The following is a 15,996-nucleotide window of genomic DNA, read 5'->3' as shown; positions in this document are numbered from 1 at the left end:
GCACTGAATAGGGGATCATGGAGGAACTGTATAAGGGGGGCTATGCTCCAGACTGAATGCTGAAAGGCATAATCAGTCTTAAATGATGATGATGATGGGTAGAGCAGTTCAAAAATGGTCGCGACTCAATGACTGACGAACACTGTTCTGGCCATCCGTTTGCAGTTTCAACTCAGTCACTTGAAAGTCGAATTGATGACATTGTTCATGCCGACTGCCGTGTGACTGTGGAAATTATAGTTGATAAGTTTCAAGTTAGTACTGGTACAGTTCATAACATTATCTGTAACAAGCTGAAGTACCGCAAAACGCGCAAGATGGGTCCCAAAGGAGTTAACACGGCTACACAAGGAAACAGGGTGTGCACAGAGTTTTGGGATGCTGAAGGTCTAGTTTTTTGTGATTATCTCAAAGAGCAGCATACAATGAACAGCCAATGCTACTTGGATTTGCTTTTAAACAAGGTGAAGCCAGCCATGAGGGAGAGACATCGTGGATCTCAGAGGAGAGGTACAATTCTCCAGCAAGACAACACATGTCCTCACATTGCTGAACAAGCCCATGAAACCATCAACAAAATGGGCTGGGAAATACTGCCTCATACCCCTTGCAGTCCTGATTTAGCACCTAGTGATTTCCATTTGTTTGGTGCACTGAAGGGGGCATTACATGGGAAGAGGTTCCAGGACAACGAGGAGGTGAAAAAGTTTGTGGGAAATTGGTTCAAACATCAAGATAAAGAGTTCTTTGCAGTCACAATGAAAAAGCTTTTAGCCCATTGGAACAAAATGTTCAAGAGGATTATAATGAAAAGTAGAAAAAGTACTGTTCTGTAAAAATAAATGCTTTTTTCTAGAGACCAATTTGTCCCTTTAATTATTGAATGACCCACATACATTTCCGGTAATTTTACCAATATACCACTTAGTGGCATTTGTCTTTGTCACCTTATCTCTTCCTTTACTGTTCCATTTTGTGCCACATATTGAAAGGTGTGACTGAGTAATGATTTACTGTGGGTTCTGTACAGAAATTACACACTAGATTTTCTACTGTTTAGTGTTAAGTTGCAATCACTGCACAAAACATCCCACTTCTTAAATTTCACCACAGGTCTCTTGAGAGATCATTTAAATAAGGGAGTGACACACAAAGCTTTAGATTTGTAGTCTGGTGCTTAACCAATGAGCTACACTATTCTAGCACAGTTTCTTTTTCTTCTTTCATCTCGGACGTTCTATTCTTAATTAAAGATATAAGTGTCTCTCAGTTATTCCCAAGCTTACATTTTAATGCCATACAAACCTCTTGGTGTGATGTAGATGAAACACATGGGAAATGAGATTCTTCCATCTTTATGTTCCATTCGGTAACTATAAACAACAAACCTTGGCTGATGGCTTGGGAGGAGTTCTCTGAGGTCATCAGGACTTACATCCTACGGAAAAACGGCTTTGAATTAGTATCTGGGGAAGGACAGAAAGTACCAAAATTCCATGCATGTGTTATCACTTTTGTTTAGGTTTGAGAAAATAATGAAAACTGCAAACTAAATAATTCCAACAGTCACTGCATAATGCCTCACTCATTGCATTCACAACACATGGGTAAAACTGCAGTAGCTGGCATAGGATGATGAAAAGTGTAAAAGTCAAAGATGTGAAGTGTCAGGATTATGAGAGGTGTTCAATAAATAATGCAACACTTTTTGCTGAATGAAGGTTGGTTTTATTCAGGATTTCAATACACCACTGGCCTATATACCCAAATGGTAGCACACTACTGGTCAACATCAGATCCAATGTCTTGCTGCATCAATAACCTCCCCATCATTCATGTACTGCTTCCCATAAAGTATTCATTAGGCCAAAGGGATGGAAGTTGGAAGGTGCAAGACCCAGACTGTAATGTGGATGAGGAACAACAGTCCAATGAAGTTTTGTGAGCTGCTCTCAGAGACTTGAGTGAGGCCTTGCATTGTAATGGAGAAGTTCATTTGCATTTTTGTGATCATGAACTCATTGCAGGAGTCAAGTTGTTAGCAGCCAGCTGGCACAGGTGAGATAAGACAGGTTTGTGTGAACTTGTTGCGATGATGACGGACATCTTGCCCACTGACTCACCATGCTTTTGTTCACATCAGATCTCCATAGACATATTCTGCAGGCACCTATGAGTATCTGTGAGTCTCTGGTTTTCCACCAAAAAAAAACTCAATGAGAGCTCCCTGCTTGGAATGTACCTCTGTCATAGACGCCATTTTGAAGGCTATATATAGTGCTGCCATGTGTTTGAACTTCATACGGGCTGAAGCGGGAATATTCTACAATGTCCCACAGCAAATTCCGCATTTTTTCAGTCAAAGTTGGCTGAGAAAAAAATTTGTTGCATTACTTATTGAATGTCTCTCCCATAGATTATGAATAGACAAAAAAGAAAATAATGTAGAAAAACAACAGGTGAAGTGGCTGTTCTTTTGTATCAATAACTGATGATGAAACAGCCCGTAGCATTATTTGTTTCAATAAAAATTATCCTGATTCCTCTACTGTGTGCATCCTGCAAATTTAGACGTTTTGACTGACCAAATACTACTTTCCACATCACACTTGTACGTTTTTGTGCAGATTTTAAAAATATGGACACTGCCATTATCCAACACAATAAAATAATGTTAATGGATTAATTGACTGCTTGCTAGAACAATTTAATGTTTATAAATAAAAATCACAAACTGTGAATGTTCTACAGAATTTGTTTATTTAGTGAATCAGCTTGTGGCTCCCAAGACCAACTTCAGACAATAACTGACTTATTAAAGAAGATAAAATACTGCTGAACAACTTTGAAAAGAAAACAACTTGGTAACAAGAATACAAGTTCTAGGAAATCTCTCTATAAAATGTGACTATCTTCAGTTAAAAGTAGTGTAGTAAAGATATTAAACTACATTCAGCAACATATGTTCCTTCAGTATAATTCATACTGTTTTGCTCACTTGGAATTGAAAAACTTATTGTGTGATTGTGAGACATTTGAATTATATGGTGCAGTTTTTATGTGAACCTTGTGGAGAAAGAGTGTTCAAAGTATATTATCAGTGCAGTAACATAAAAAGATTATGTTAAATAGAAAACATTTCCTTTTGTTTTGCAGAACATCTGAAAGCAGTTTAATATTGTTATCATATTCTGCCAAGCACCAAGTGAAAATTCAGTTAATGTTACAAAAAACTATTTTAACCTAAAAATATCTTGAAGCAAGACTGATTTAATGTGCAACAAAAAAGTAAAACAGTAAAATTTCTGACAGAGTAAATCATAATACAATGAAAGATAAAAAACCTGACTTCCCTCATCAGGGACTTTCAAATGGACATTTAATTTTGTCTTTGAGTGATGGAAACAACATTCACTATGAAAACAAACTTTCCAAGCAACCAATTGAATGTGAATGCATAGAAACTGAAATAAGACAAGACATTCTGGATAGTGAAACATGAATGTTATCCTCTGTTCTGACAGTCACAGAAGAGGGTCAGCAGAAACATTAGGATATCAGTATGGGCTCAAGAGTTACTGGTTTTATAAAAACTTGGTGTATACATGTAAAAAAAAAAAATTAAAAATCAGTGCATAATATTTGGTGGTGCAAATGAGATATATAAAAATGAACTTACGGAAGCACCTCGGACACAGAAGGCACCCTTAAACAGACTAAAAAAACAAAAATTTGTTGTAATAGGCCTTACTCACAGGTACACGTGTATGATCTAATAGGCTGGTCATGTGTAAATGAGGAAAACCAACAAGATCTACCAAAAATATCTGCAAATCTATGAATAACATGTTCTTTCTCAGAACAGTTGACCTGGAAAAAATGATGCTTCAAGAAACATGGAATGCAGAAAGAAAGAAACCTTGGGCAATTAATGAAAACTAACTTCAAAAACAGTGACATATGTCATCCAGTATCACTAGAGACAGCAGAAGACAACAGAGAAGAGGTTTCCCTCACGAACACAAGCAGCAGTGGGCTACTGAAGATAAGCCTGCCTCCTGTCCGTAGATTTCACAGATGCAGCAGCTGCAAGTGGAATAATTTTGATGGCAGTGCCAAAGGAGAAAGTAACAAATTCAGCAGCAGTATCATTATAGTCTTCAGAATCAGCAGCTAGTGCAACAGCAGTAACAGCAAGGAATGTGAAAACCAGGATGCGGTGAAGTGGGGGAAAAGGAGAAACAGTATTAGTGGGAGCAAGATTTCCAGAAGCTGAGGAGGAATCAATGGCCACAGTAGCAGTAGCATTAGCATTAGCAGCAGCAGTGTAAGTAAAAGGACAAAACCTCCTTACCATTTAAAGGGCTTTTTGATAGAAAGAAGGAAGAAGAAACGCCCAAGTCAAATAACTCTCCTTACCATTTAAAGGGCTTTTTGATAGAAAGAAGGAAGAAGAAATGCCCAAGTCAAATAACTTTAACTAACTGACAGTCTTTCACCAAAATGTTCAATCAATAAGGAACAAAGTGCAACAATTAGAAATTAAATTTACATATAGTTTGATCATCAGCTTAATGGACACTAGTGCAAAAGAACTGAAACTGAATACATAGTTTTAACTTCTCATCAATCAGCATATTACTACAAAAGATTATTAGAGAAGAAAAATATTTCAAGCTGTCACTGATAGAGTTAAAAAAAAAAAAAAACACTTAAAACTGACTACTCTGTGCTTATATAGCACAGCTATGTCAATTAACTTTTTCGCAAAATTAATGCAAGTGCTAGATAAGATATGTACACCTGAAGGACAATATCTTATTTGTGAAGACTTAAATAACAATATGATGAAAGTGGATGAAGTTAGCAACAGGTTCTTGAATACCTGGTACCCATCTCACAAGTTGTGATCTACCCCCTCCTTCCTACTTGCAGCTATTGTCCACATTAGTCTTTTATGAAGATTTGAGAGGAGTGAAGATTACAGTAAACTTTCTAGTTTATTTGTCCTTTCATGTATAGTTGGCTCCAGTTCTACTTGTATAGGGTTCTGATTCTTGAAGCTGAAATTCTCACATCTTAGGTCCTCATCATTGAATTGATCTAAATAAAGTTGAAGATTGTTGTTGCAGAAGTTTTGTTGTTACATTAATATATTTTGCCACATTTTAGTATATCGTACAGTCTTTTGATTTTTCACATTAACAAAGCCAAAATTACACTGTTCGCACAAAATACAAAAATATGTCCGATCACATCAGAGGCATGCTTACTACTACTTCATTCAGCAGAAATAACAATATTCCAAAGGGTTTACAATTTTTCTTGATAAATGAATTTCTATTAGTTTTGATTATTATTTCATAAATGAATCCAGAAATAAACATAGTAAACAGAACTAGATTGTGTAATTAATAATAGAAATTTTAAGTGTGCCAAATAATTTGTAATTTCAAATGCTTTTAAAAAATAATTTTAACTGTACATTCAGAACTTGTATTTAAAGATTATAGCATCCAAAACAATGTAATTCCTTTTCATAACTTTTAGCTTGAAATATAACACACTGTGTACAAAATTATATGAAAGTTTCCAGAAAAGTAGCTGAGATAATACTGACCTGTCCAAAATCCAAAAAATAATACTAGTATTCACAACTACTGCTGAGGCAAAGTAATGCTAGAGGAGGATATCCCGTTACAAAGTGCTACAAGAATAACCAGACACTTATCTTACATTATTGATCACATAAAAACTTTGAGATGTCATCATTATAGCAAAAAAGAGGAAGTAAAATATCACACATTATGAAGGAATTATCCAAATGGGACAGAAATCAGTACATGTGATGTACATGTACAAACAAAAGATTACTTTTCAAAAAAATTGGATGATGTATTCACGTCAATGAGCTTCACAAACAGAGCAAGTCAACAACACATCGATCCACTTCTGGACCTTTCATAACCTGTTATTGACAGAGTTGTTGGATGTTCTCTCTATGAAATGAGACTACACACTGGTTGTCAGGCCGTATGGTGGGCAACTGTCAAGTTGGTATCCAACCATTGTCTGGGGCACCTCCAGAACATGTTTGGCAGAAATCTCATTGAGTGGAGTCAAATTGTCTTCAGTATTGAGGCCAAATGAGCAGCAAAGGCATGTCTGAAGACGCCGTTGACAGTGGTGGCATACCAAACACTGTCCATCGCTAAGGATAAAATTGGTGGGTTCGTACATCAATTTCAGAGTAAAATGCCAACTGCTCTCCATGGTGTTCCAATGTGTCTGGTAAATGACTGTATTAACAGCATAAAAACACCCCTAAGAGATGTAATAAATGAGTCATTCATATCTGGTTACTTTTCTGATTAGTTATACCACACAGAATTTCCTTCCATCCACAAAGGAGATATAGAAATATAAAGGATCAGACATCAGTTTCACTAATGCTTATGTTTCAAGAATAATATAAATCAAAACAGAAAATGGAATTATGGATCATTTAAATAAATAACAGCTTCTGTGCAAGGAACAGTTTATAATCAAGTCAGGAAAGAAGATAAAACCAGCAATGGCAAAATTTACAAAAGTACTTTTAGAAGGAAAATATGTAACAGGTTTATCCTAGATCCCAGTAAAGCATTTGACATAGCTGATCGCATGTAAACTTGAAGCACTGGTTATAAGTGGGCTGTAAATAAATGGTTTAGGTCTCACCTAGCAAACTGAAGGCAGAGGCTTAAAATATATAGTGAAAAATCTTTCAGATCCAGAACATTGGTGTCACTTGACAGAGAGTGAATAGACCTAATACTGTTTCTTATTTATTTAGATATAGTGCATCTGGGGAGATGTCGATTTTGATCCAATGACGGTGTATGCCACCTGAGGGTAGTGAATGTCCTGATAATGGTTTCATCATCATCTGATAACAAATGGCATAGTAGCATAGTTACCAGAGCATCATTTGCATGTACCCTGTAATAGTGAATGCCACATGAACATTTTAAAACACATAGACGCAGCACAGATGCCCGCCAGGATTGGCGTATCATACAAGCAGAAGCGGCAGATTGGGCAAACACACAGACAAGTTTCTGGATGTCCCTGTAGCACAGATGCCTGCCAGGATCTTTGTGTCATAAGGGCAGCAGTGGCAATTTTGTGCAGCGACCGCAGCACAGGTAAGTTGGCTTGTGGGCCCAGATGTTTCCACATGAACTGTTGCAAATGTTATTAACAGTGGATTCTTTCTTGTTTTATTTTAGGGTGCAAAAACAACTAGGGTCATACACACCTACGTCAAAACTGTAAAACACAAAAACACAGAGAGGAGTTAAACATGACTACATGTCAACCCCAACTGATCGAAGGGAGGACAGCTAAGAACAAGGACATGGAGAAAGGTCTATAAAGTATGCAATACAGAAACGGAGGTCCAGAACTAAAAATTAAATGGCCTTTGCCATATTGTGATGATGGATAAAAAGTAAAACGCGGTCAACAGCCCGTGCATCATTTGCTAAAACGGCCAGTAGCTCAGACGGCAAACACTAACAGGAATGTAAGCCATTAAAAAAAGGGCTTTCCATCAGGAAATGGCAGACAGATGAAAGTTGGGCACAATGTGGTGGGGAAGCACCACTTAACAAATGGTGATGCCTAAAAAGACAGTGCCCACGCTGCAACCTAGTTGAAATGACCTCCTCACGGCAAGGGGGCCGAGTGGAGGCCATCCAAGCCACTGGAAGCAGTGGGGTTACAGACATGCATTCCTGTATCTGGTCTTCCACTCACGCCACAGTGTTTACATGCACAGCTCTTCTGATACCAGTGCTCAGTACATACAGAATGTTGTTAGCCTTGGACTTGTGCTGTTCTTGCAACAGAATGGTAATACGTTGTTCCAACAGCATAATGCTTGCCAACACACTGCCTGTGAAACTCAATGTTCTCTGCAAGGTGTGAACCAATTTCATGGCCAGCACGATAACCCCAATCGAGCATGTATGTGACAAGAAGTGACTTACATGATTTGTCAACCAACAACTCTCATAGAACAACATGAACAGGTCAAGCACATGTGGAATAATATAAACCAGAACAGTATTCGCCATCTGTACAATCGACTGGATGCCAGAGTAAGCGTGTGCATTGCCACCTGTGGAGGCTGCACCATGTGCTGATATGGGTGTTTCAGCATAGGTAAATTCCTGCTTTCTAAGAATCTCCAGTGCTATTGATCCATGCATGTAATCATTTCATGTACTCCACATGTACTGTTGCAACAATAAATCTTGGATGAATTGCAAATGTCTAAAGGTGGTACTATTTTTTTTTCCCCCGGCAGTGTATGTACATCTTCCCTGAAATAATGTGTAAACATTCATAGTTGCAATCTATTGCCTCTTGGCTTCTGTCTTGGGTTCTTCGGCTGATGCTAGCTTAACAATTTTCCTGATGTTTTGCCAGGATGAGTGATTGGCATTGTCAAAGGTTCGCCCTCCACCGCCAGAAACTCATGCTGGAAAAACACCAGGAAAATTGCTAAACAAATGTTGGCCAAAGTATGTGAGGCAGTATCTCTATTCCACATAGTTGCCACTGAAACTCAAATGTGAACTGAGCCACCAGTGTCATAACACAGAATGGATAGGGTGTCCAGACTGCAACAGCCTCGTAATCAATGTATCTCACAAGCTAACCACTGCACCTAGCCAACAAATCATTCCCATGTGTAGTAAGAGGCAGTGAACATCCACAAAGTTATTTGCAGTTATCTCGAAAACACTGAGCATCTACCTTATGAGAATACAGTGTGATAGTCTTAAACAACTTTATGCTATCAAGTTGTCATGGACTACTAAAACACAGGGAAAAATTGTCACAAAACTAGGAAGAAAGAAACTAATCGGGAGTGAAATCAGAAAAATGGACATTATTTAAGGACAACAGAGTGCCACACCAGATCAAATTACGAAAGATGGTCAACAATTTATTCCAACATAGATGAAAGGGGGCAATTATTTAACAAATATATTGAGGGAGAAAGAAAAAAAGTTGTGTCAGTTTGGCAAGGAGAATCTTAAATAGAACACTGTAACAGTTAAACAGATGGTGCAATTAAGAGCAAACAATAACTGAAGCATGACAGAATATGTTACCCAAAGAAAGACTAATCAGAAATGTCTTAGAGAGGTTGTGAGGAGAAATGGGGAAAACTTGATTAGAGAAATCAGTTAAGATGGCAGCTAACACAGTAACTAATGACAAAGAAATATTGTACAAGAATTTCAAAATAAGCATTAAATCTACAGCTTCCATTAAGCCTAAAATTCAGAACTGAAAGCTGAGTGAGAAAAAGAGGTTACATATCAATAAATATATTCTCAGCAGTTTTAGGGGAAGCTTTAAGATCTATAAACCAGGCAAAAGAATATGGAATACATGTTAATGGAATCTGAACCATCTTTATTGATTGCTTTTAGTGTAAATAAACTGTAATAACTAAGAGAGGGAAAACAGGAAGTTTGAAATCAGGCCTGAAAATCAATTCTAATAAGACTAAATAATGTGCAATAAAAACATCTAAAACAAAGAAGAACAAACTATCAATGAAGTCACAGACTCAGTTGATGAGATTTTGTATTTAGGGTAGCTGAAAACAATGGCTGGATTAGCATGGAAAGCAAGCAACTCGAGAATAAAAGTGGCATCAGATATTTTTGATACACAAAATAGCTTGTACAAATCTAAGCATCCAATGTGTCAAAAGGAAAGGTTCCAGTCAGAGTTTATTACCAGATTCCACTTATGGAATTGAGAAATGGTCTTTTAACATATAAAACACTCAAAAACTGAGGGTAGCCTGTGAGCTGTGGAGAGGTGCATACTGCTGAGCTAAAACATCCTGACCATTACCCACCCCACAGTGCTCAATGGCATGACAGGCACACTATGAAGTAATACAAGTAGTGGAAAATGAGATGAATGGGAAATCATTCTGGCAATGATACAGACTTCAAATTTGGAATCAAGTGGCTTCAGTAAAGGGTAGATTGTTATGGCCTGGCACCTGGGAATGAGCATCTCAAAGTGGCTAAGCTGGCCAGATGTTCCCAGGGTACCAGCACAAGTCTACATGGAAAGTTGTCAAAGGGCAGTGCAGCTACAAGTAGGCGACAAGATGTTGCACATACACGCCTCATTACAGAGAGTGAAGGACAGAAGCACGTCTGCTCTGCAAATCAGCACCTGTGGCAGAACTGAAAGCAGAGTAAAGTGTCGGTGCAGGCACAAGTGTTTCAAAGCAAGTAATTCAGTCCATGCTGTTAAAGATGAGGATCAGTACAGAATGATGCCTGTGTGTTCCCACATTGACCCCAAAGCATTAATTATGACTGCAGTGGGTAGGTGAAATGAAGTTTGTGGTACAACCTGTCTGTTTTGATCTGTAACATAAACTGTGTCATGTTGTGTGACATCACTGTGGCACAGCATATTTCAAATTGATCGAGTCTGAAGAGGGTGTGTCAGACTACGCAGTGGCACTCTGAAGTGTGGGATGTTTATGTTTCTAAATCATCTGTGAGTGTTGTTAGTGATTCACTGCAATGCTTTAGTGCTGTTTGTAAGAATAATACTTAAAGTGTTTGTGGCAATCTGTTAGTGAGATAGTGTGATGTTGGCAGTTTTAGAGTTATGGGCAATACATTCATTTTCAGGTTTGAAATTATTAGTGCAGTGTGTTGTTTACGGTGGGAGATTTCAAGTTTTGGTGTTGTTGTGCCACTGTCTTTGTTTCAGCTACATAAATTGAGTGAAATGTGTGATAGAAGCTTTGTAATGCTCTGTGTGGTTTTGTGGTATCGTTAAATTCGTTTGAGTTATATGTGTCAATTTAAATTTCCAGTTAATGGTTTTTGGCGCTATGTGCACATTCATAGTATCGCTGACTTTGTTTAAGCTGTATAGGACAAGTGAAATTTCTGAAACTAGTTTCCTTTTTCAGGTTTTTTTTTTTTTTTTTTTCTTTTTTTTTTTTTTTTTTTTTTTTTTTAAATTGAGGTTTTGCTGATTAGTAATGTCTTTGTTTGTTCTTGTGTATCTTCATTACTATGACTGATATATACTTTGTTGTGTACATAGTTCCACACAGTCAGCGCGTACACAACTTTCCCACTAGAGCGCGCCCCGCTAAGCACTACAGTGCAGGCGCAGCGCTTGTCCGTCGCCGCACTACGAGATGGTGCTGCCATAAAGACGGACCAAATTCTGCTTCCGCCAATCCGCGTATTAATATGTAACGCAGCCAATGAGATTGCTGCTAACGTAGAACCTTTTCTCCTCGCGGATCACACTCGCGCAGTGATACTGGAACGCGTGAGGTATTATAACGAGTGTACAGACCTCCAACTAGTCAGTCTGCATTAGTCTGTACCAGTCTACATTAGTCTGTACCAGTCTATAGTCAAGTTTCAGTCCGCGCCTAATAAGATTATCATATTCCTGTACATAGCCATGAAGATAAATGTATAGACTCTGTGTCAAGTATCAGAGATATGTGAGAATAAGATTAACGTGCCCAGACCAAAGGAACTTCAGATTGTCAATTGTAAACAGCATCCAGAATCAAGTTAAGTAATTTCTATGCTTTTTATTATTTTAATAAATGTGTGTGAAAATTAATCAAGTTCTGTTTAAAGTTGGTCACCGTCAATCTGCTACTCAAAGCGTGCAAGTGGCATTTCTATCGTCTGATCTAATGGCAGAAGATAAACACGCCACGATAAGACCACGAGACATATTGCTGACACTTGCCTACTTCATTAGAGTGACAAATCAACTAATCTGATGGTGTGTGTACCGAAGGTCTTACAGTACGCACACCACATATTTAGTGTTTCCTTGCCCAAATCCCTCCGATTCCTGCTATTGTCCCATTAGTTTCATGTTTTTTCTGCAGGTAAGTATTTTACACATTATCTGTGTCTGTTCGTGAGTGTAAAGTCTGATGACACAGTCACCATATACTGTAAGCTCAAAATACGGATGTCCGCAATATTGATGACATCACATTACATCCTGATGGATGGTACCGCCATCTTCAGTAATCACAGTGAGCAAGGGACTGAGACTGATCATGGATCAATGGAAACGTACCTCCCAGTCAGATGACTCAGGTTTCACGTTACACTGGGTTAACAGTTATGACTTGATATGCCTTTGTCCAGGCAAACAGATGTTCGAAATCAGCACCACATCACAGGCAAAGGCCGGTGGGGCAATATTACGCTACAGAGGACATTCACTTGGGCTGCCACAGGACCTGTAATAGTGATCGAAGGCACCATGACAGCTGTGAACTATGTGAACATTATTGAGGACCACCCGCAACCCTTCACGCGCGATGTCTACCCTGATGGCACGGGTATCATCCAGGAGAATAACTGTCCCACTCAGAGGCCATAATTGTGCTACAATGGTCTGAGGAGCCCGGTAGTGAATGAGATGTTGAAGCCTTGTCCACCAAATTCGTCTGACCTGAACACGACAGAGTACACCCAGGACACATTGGGCTCCAGCTCGGCACCAGCTCATACTTTATTGTAACTCTGTGACCAGTACGTATATATTGGGTGCTACATACCTCTAGAAACATTCCAAGGACTTGCCAAATCCATGGCATGCAGAGTCATTGCTGTATTGAATTCAAAATATGGATCAGCATGCTATTGAGCAGATGGTGACAATGTTTCAGTTCGCCAGTGTGTCTCGCGAGACGACAGCAAATATAGGATGACAGTGAGTTACACATGGAGCAAGGCAAATGGATTATTAGCAGATGAGCAATGAATGTCAAATGTATTATTATGATAACTAAGCAGAATATAATTTTGAACTTGACTAAATTAACAAATAAGAAAAAATGTAGTTCATAAATTTTTTTGAGCCTCCACTTAGAGATATCTTTCCAAATTATTTTTGTATGTTGATTTCCAGTGCATGTATTATTGCAATAGGTACAGCAGATCTTTAATGTCCTGCTAGTTTTTTTGTTTTATTTACTCATTTAGCATTTACAAAGGCATTCATGACATATTGTAATAACTAAAATATTCTGATAGCTCTGTAGTGAGTTACAATATTTTTATATATTTTCTTATAATATTATACAATATTACAAATACTTTTTAGCTACTCTGTGACTGAGTTGGATTAGTCTGTGCATATCCTTCAGATCACACTCATAACTGTGAACTTCACACACAAGTAAATGGTCCATCAATTGGATTTCCCCCACTCACATTTGGAACTGCCCGATAGCCCCTTCAAAGTTGTCCACAATTTCTTTGGGAGGTCAAATACGTCAGTCTTCTTGCTGGGGCCGTCCACCGAATTACAGTTCTCATGTTCATCTACATCCCACAGTTCTTTCGGAGCTGTCTTCAAGTCGAAGCCTCACAGTTCTTCACCGATTTTTCATAAAGGTGACCTGGCTTTAAGTCTGTTTAGAGGTGCTAGGTCTTTGTGTATGGGGAGTTCTGGGTTGTCTAGGATTTTTCTGTATGATCTTATGGCTAACTGTAATCACCTAATTTTAGGGAGTTCTATGTTTTCTAGGACTGGCAGCAAGGCATGTGGGGTGGTTTTGAGTGTTCCAGAAAATATACGCATTGTTTCCTTCAGTTGGGTGTCCACTTTAGCTGCGTGTGCACTTCTCATTCAGACTGGTAACCAGTATTCAACCATGATGTAGACGAGGGCTAGGGCTGAAGTCCACAGTGCACTTGTTCCACATCCCCCTTTGATTCCAGAGTTTCAACAGGGTAGCATTATAAAATGTTAGTTTCTGTTTTGTATCTTCTAGATGTGAGATATACATCAGACTTACACATCAGAGTCTGATCTAATTTCACTCCCAAGTATTTAGGCTTATCCTCGTGCTTGACATATTTGCCATTCATATTGAGTTGTAGTGTTCTATTTGTGTCTCTATTGTTAAGGTGTATTGTGGTGCTGGTCATTTTTGTTAGGATTTGGATGTAGGTGGCACTTGGTGTAGTAGGTGTTCAGTACTTCCAGGTCTGCATTCAATACTTTGTCAAAGTCATTAAAACTTTTACTTTGATATGCAATGGCCAGGTCATCCACATTTCAAATTTAAGCAATTTTGAGTCTAGCATGTTAGTACTATATTGATTGAAAAGAATGTGTACTAGTGCTGGACCCTGTGGCAGACCATTATTCAGAGCCAAGCTCTTGCTGTTCACGTCATGAAGTGAAACCCGCGATTTTCCTGCCTGTTCACATATTTTTGAGTAAAGTGTAAGTCTGTATGTTTTGATGATTCTAGTTTGCTTAAGCAGAAGGCCCTCAATCCATATTGTATTGTTAGCTGAGAACCAGGTTGGTACTCATCTTGTTTTGGAAACCTTCCTGAATATAGGTTGTGAGGGACAGCACTTGGCGACAACAATTTTTACCTGCTCAAAAATCTGCCGGACAGGTTGGAAGATTGACTTTGATGTGTGGAATTAATCTAGCCAGTAATATTCTCTTGAATAGGAGTTACATAGCAGGTATACTGACCTGAAATTCTTTGGGCTCATTTCAGCACCATGATGACTTTTGCTCTTTCCAGATCTTAGGGAGTGTGCACACTCTGATGCATCCTATTTCACCAACCACCTCCTTCCTAAAATTCCTAGTTCTTTCATAAATTCTGGTAGGATCTCATCAGGTCCAGTGACTTTTCCTGTATTCATCAGATTTTAAAGCCTGGACAATGTCTTCTGTTTGCACTTCTTTTACCATGTCCATGTTGATTACTATTAAGTGATATATTTTTCACATTTCTGGAAATCTCTTTCTTTTCAACAGTCTTCTGTTGGATTTTGGAGGTCTGCTTTAGGATAGTCGCAGTCTCAGATGGACTAGAGTCAAGAGACAGCCTGTGAGGCATCGTGCCACCACCTAATTTGTGCAGCAGGCTCCTGCTCTTTCTGCTGGAATACGTAAAATCTAGACTCTCCATTGCCTTCTGCCATCTGCTCCTGGCTCCTCGTTCATAGTACTGACCAGTTGTTTTGCAGTCTCATTGTCCCTGCTCTAAAGAAATTTCTCCATTAGTGTTTCACACTCTTTCATCCAAAAGGGGGTGTATTCCTTCCTAACCCCACAAGGAATAGCATTTAGGGCCACTTTATGTACCAGGTTTGTGAATCTTTTGTAGTTCTCGAGTTTCGGCAGAATCCAATTTATTGTATCTCAATGTAGGACTAATATTTAATCCAGTCAGCTTTCCTCAGGTTCCATCTTAGAACTGGGGCACTTTTTACAACCAGGATTGATATCCAATCTCTAAAATTGCTGGGAAGTTATGGTATTATAAAATTACAGTCTACTAATAGATATCAATGAGTAACAGGTGCAATAACATGAAAAGCAGCCCAGAACCATAATCAGGCCACAGCTTCAGCCTGCCTATGCTCCCACCTGCACAGCAGCATCAGCAGAAGCCAGCAACCACTTCCACCAAGCCATCAGTGAAGTCTGGGACAGTGACCAACTACTGCATGACAACAGCCAGTCTCCTGCAGTATTTTAACCCCCAAGACCAGCCCATCACCATCGGTATAACTGGACCAAATTGTGACACACAACCCATGCCGGTCGTTGCCAGACTTATGATGTGGCCAAAATCACTGCATCCAGGCTGTGAACCAACAACCGTCATCTGACTGCCTGTACGTGAGCAGCTGGCAATCTGCCGCCGCCTCCACAGTCCAGGCCACAAAGTGATTTCCGGCCAGTTCTGTGCCGTGGGCAACCACCACTGCTCTCCAGCCTGCAGTTCCGTGTTTGTTACCAGAGTAGTTCTGCTGAACATGCCTGCCTAGTCCTGGCTATTGGCTCTGTCTCATTGCTGCCCCACCATACTGTCTAACACTGACAACATTTCCTTACCACCGTGCTTGTGTCAGAGGGTCT

At 39.0% G+C, this 15,996-nt stretch overlaps 1 protein-coding gene across 1 annotated transcript in view; it reads right to left on the bottom strand.

The window, feature by feature from the left end:
* Nucleotides 1–15,996, bottom strand: part of LOC126092018 (glia maturation factor beta) — a 38,845-nt gene that overhangs the window by 12,837 nt on the left and 10,012 nt on the right. Inside the window, exon 4 of the mRNA XM_049907405.1 lies at nucleotides 1,306–1,438. Coding sequence (XP_049763362.1) covers nucleotides 1,306–1,438 — 133 coding nt within the window. The remainder of the gene's footprint in view (nucleotides 1–1,305; nucleotides 1,439–15,996) is intronic.

Source organism: Schistocerca cancellata, chromosome 7 (genome assembly GCF_023864275.1).
Source record: "Schistocerca cancellata isolate TAMUIC-IGC-003103 chromosome 7, iqSchCanc2.1, whole genome shotgun sequence".
NCBI classification, from domain to species: Eukaryota; Metazoa; Arthropoda; class Insecta; order Orthoptera; family Acrididae; genus Schistocerca; species Schistocerca cancellata.
Note: the sequence above shows the minus strand (reverse complement) of the source record. Positions and strands in the feature narration are given on the sequence as shown.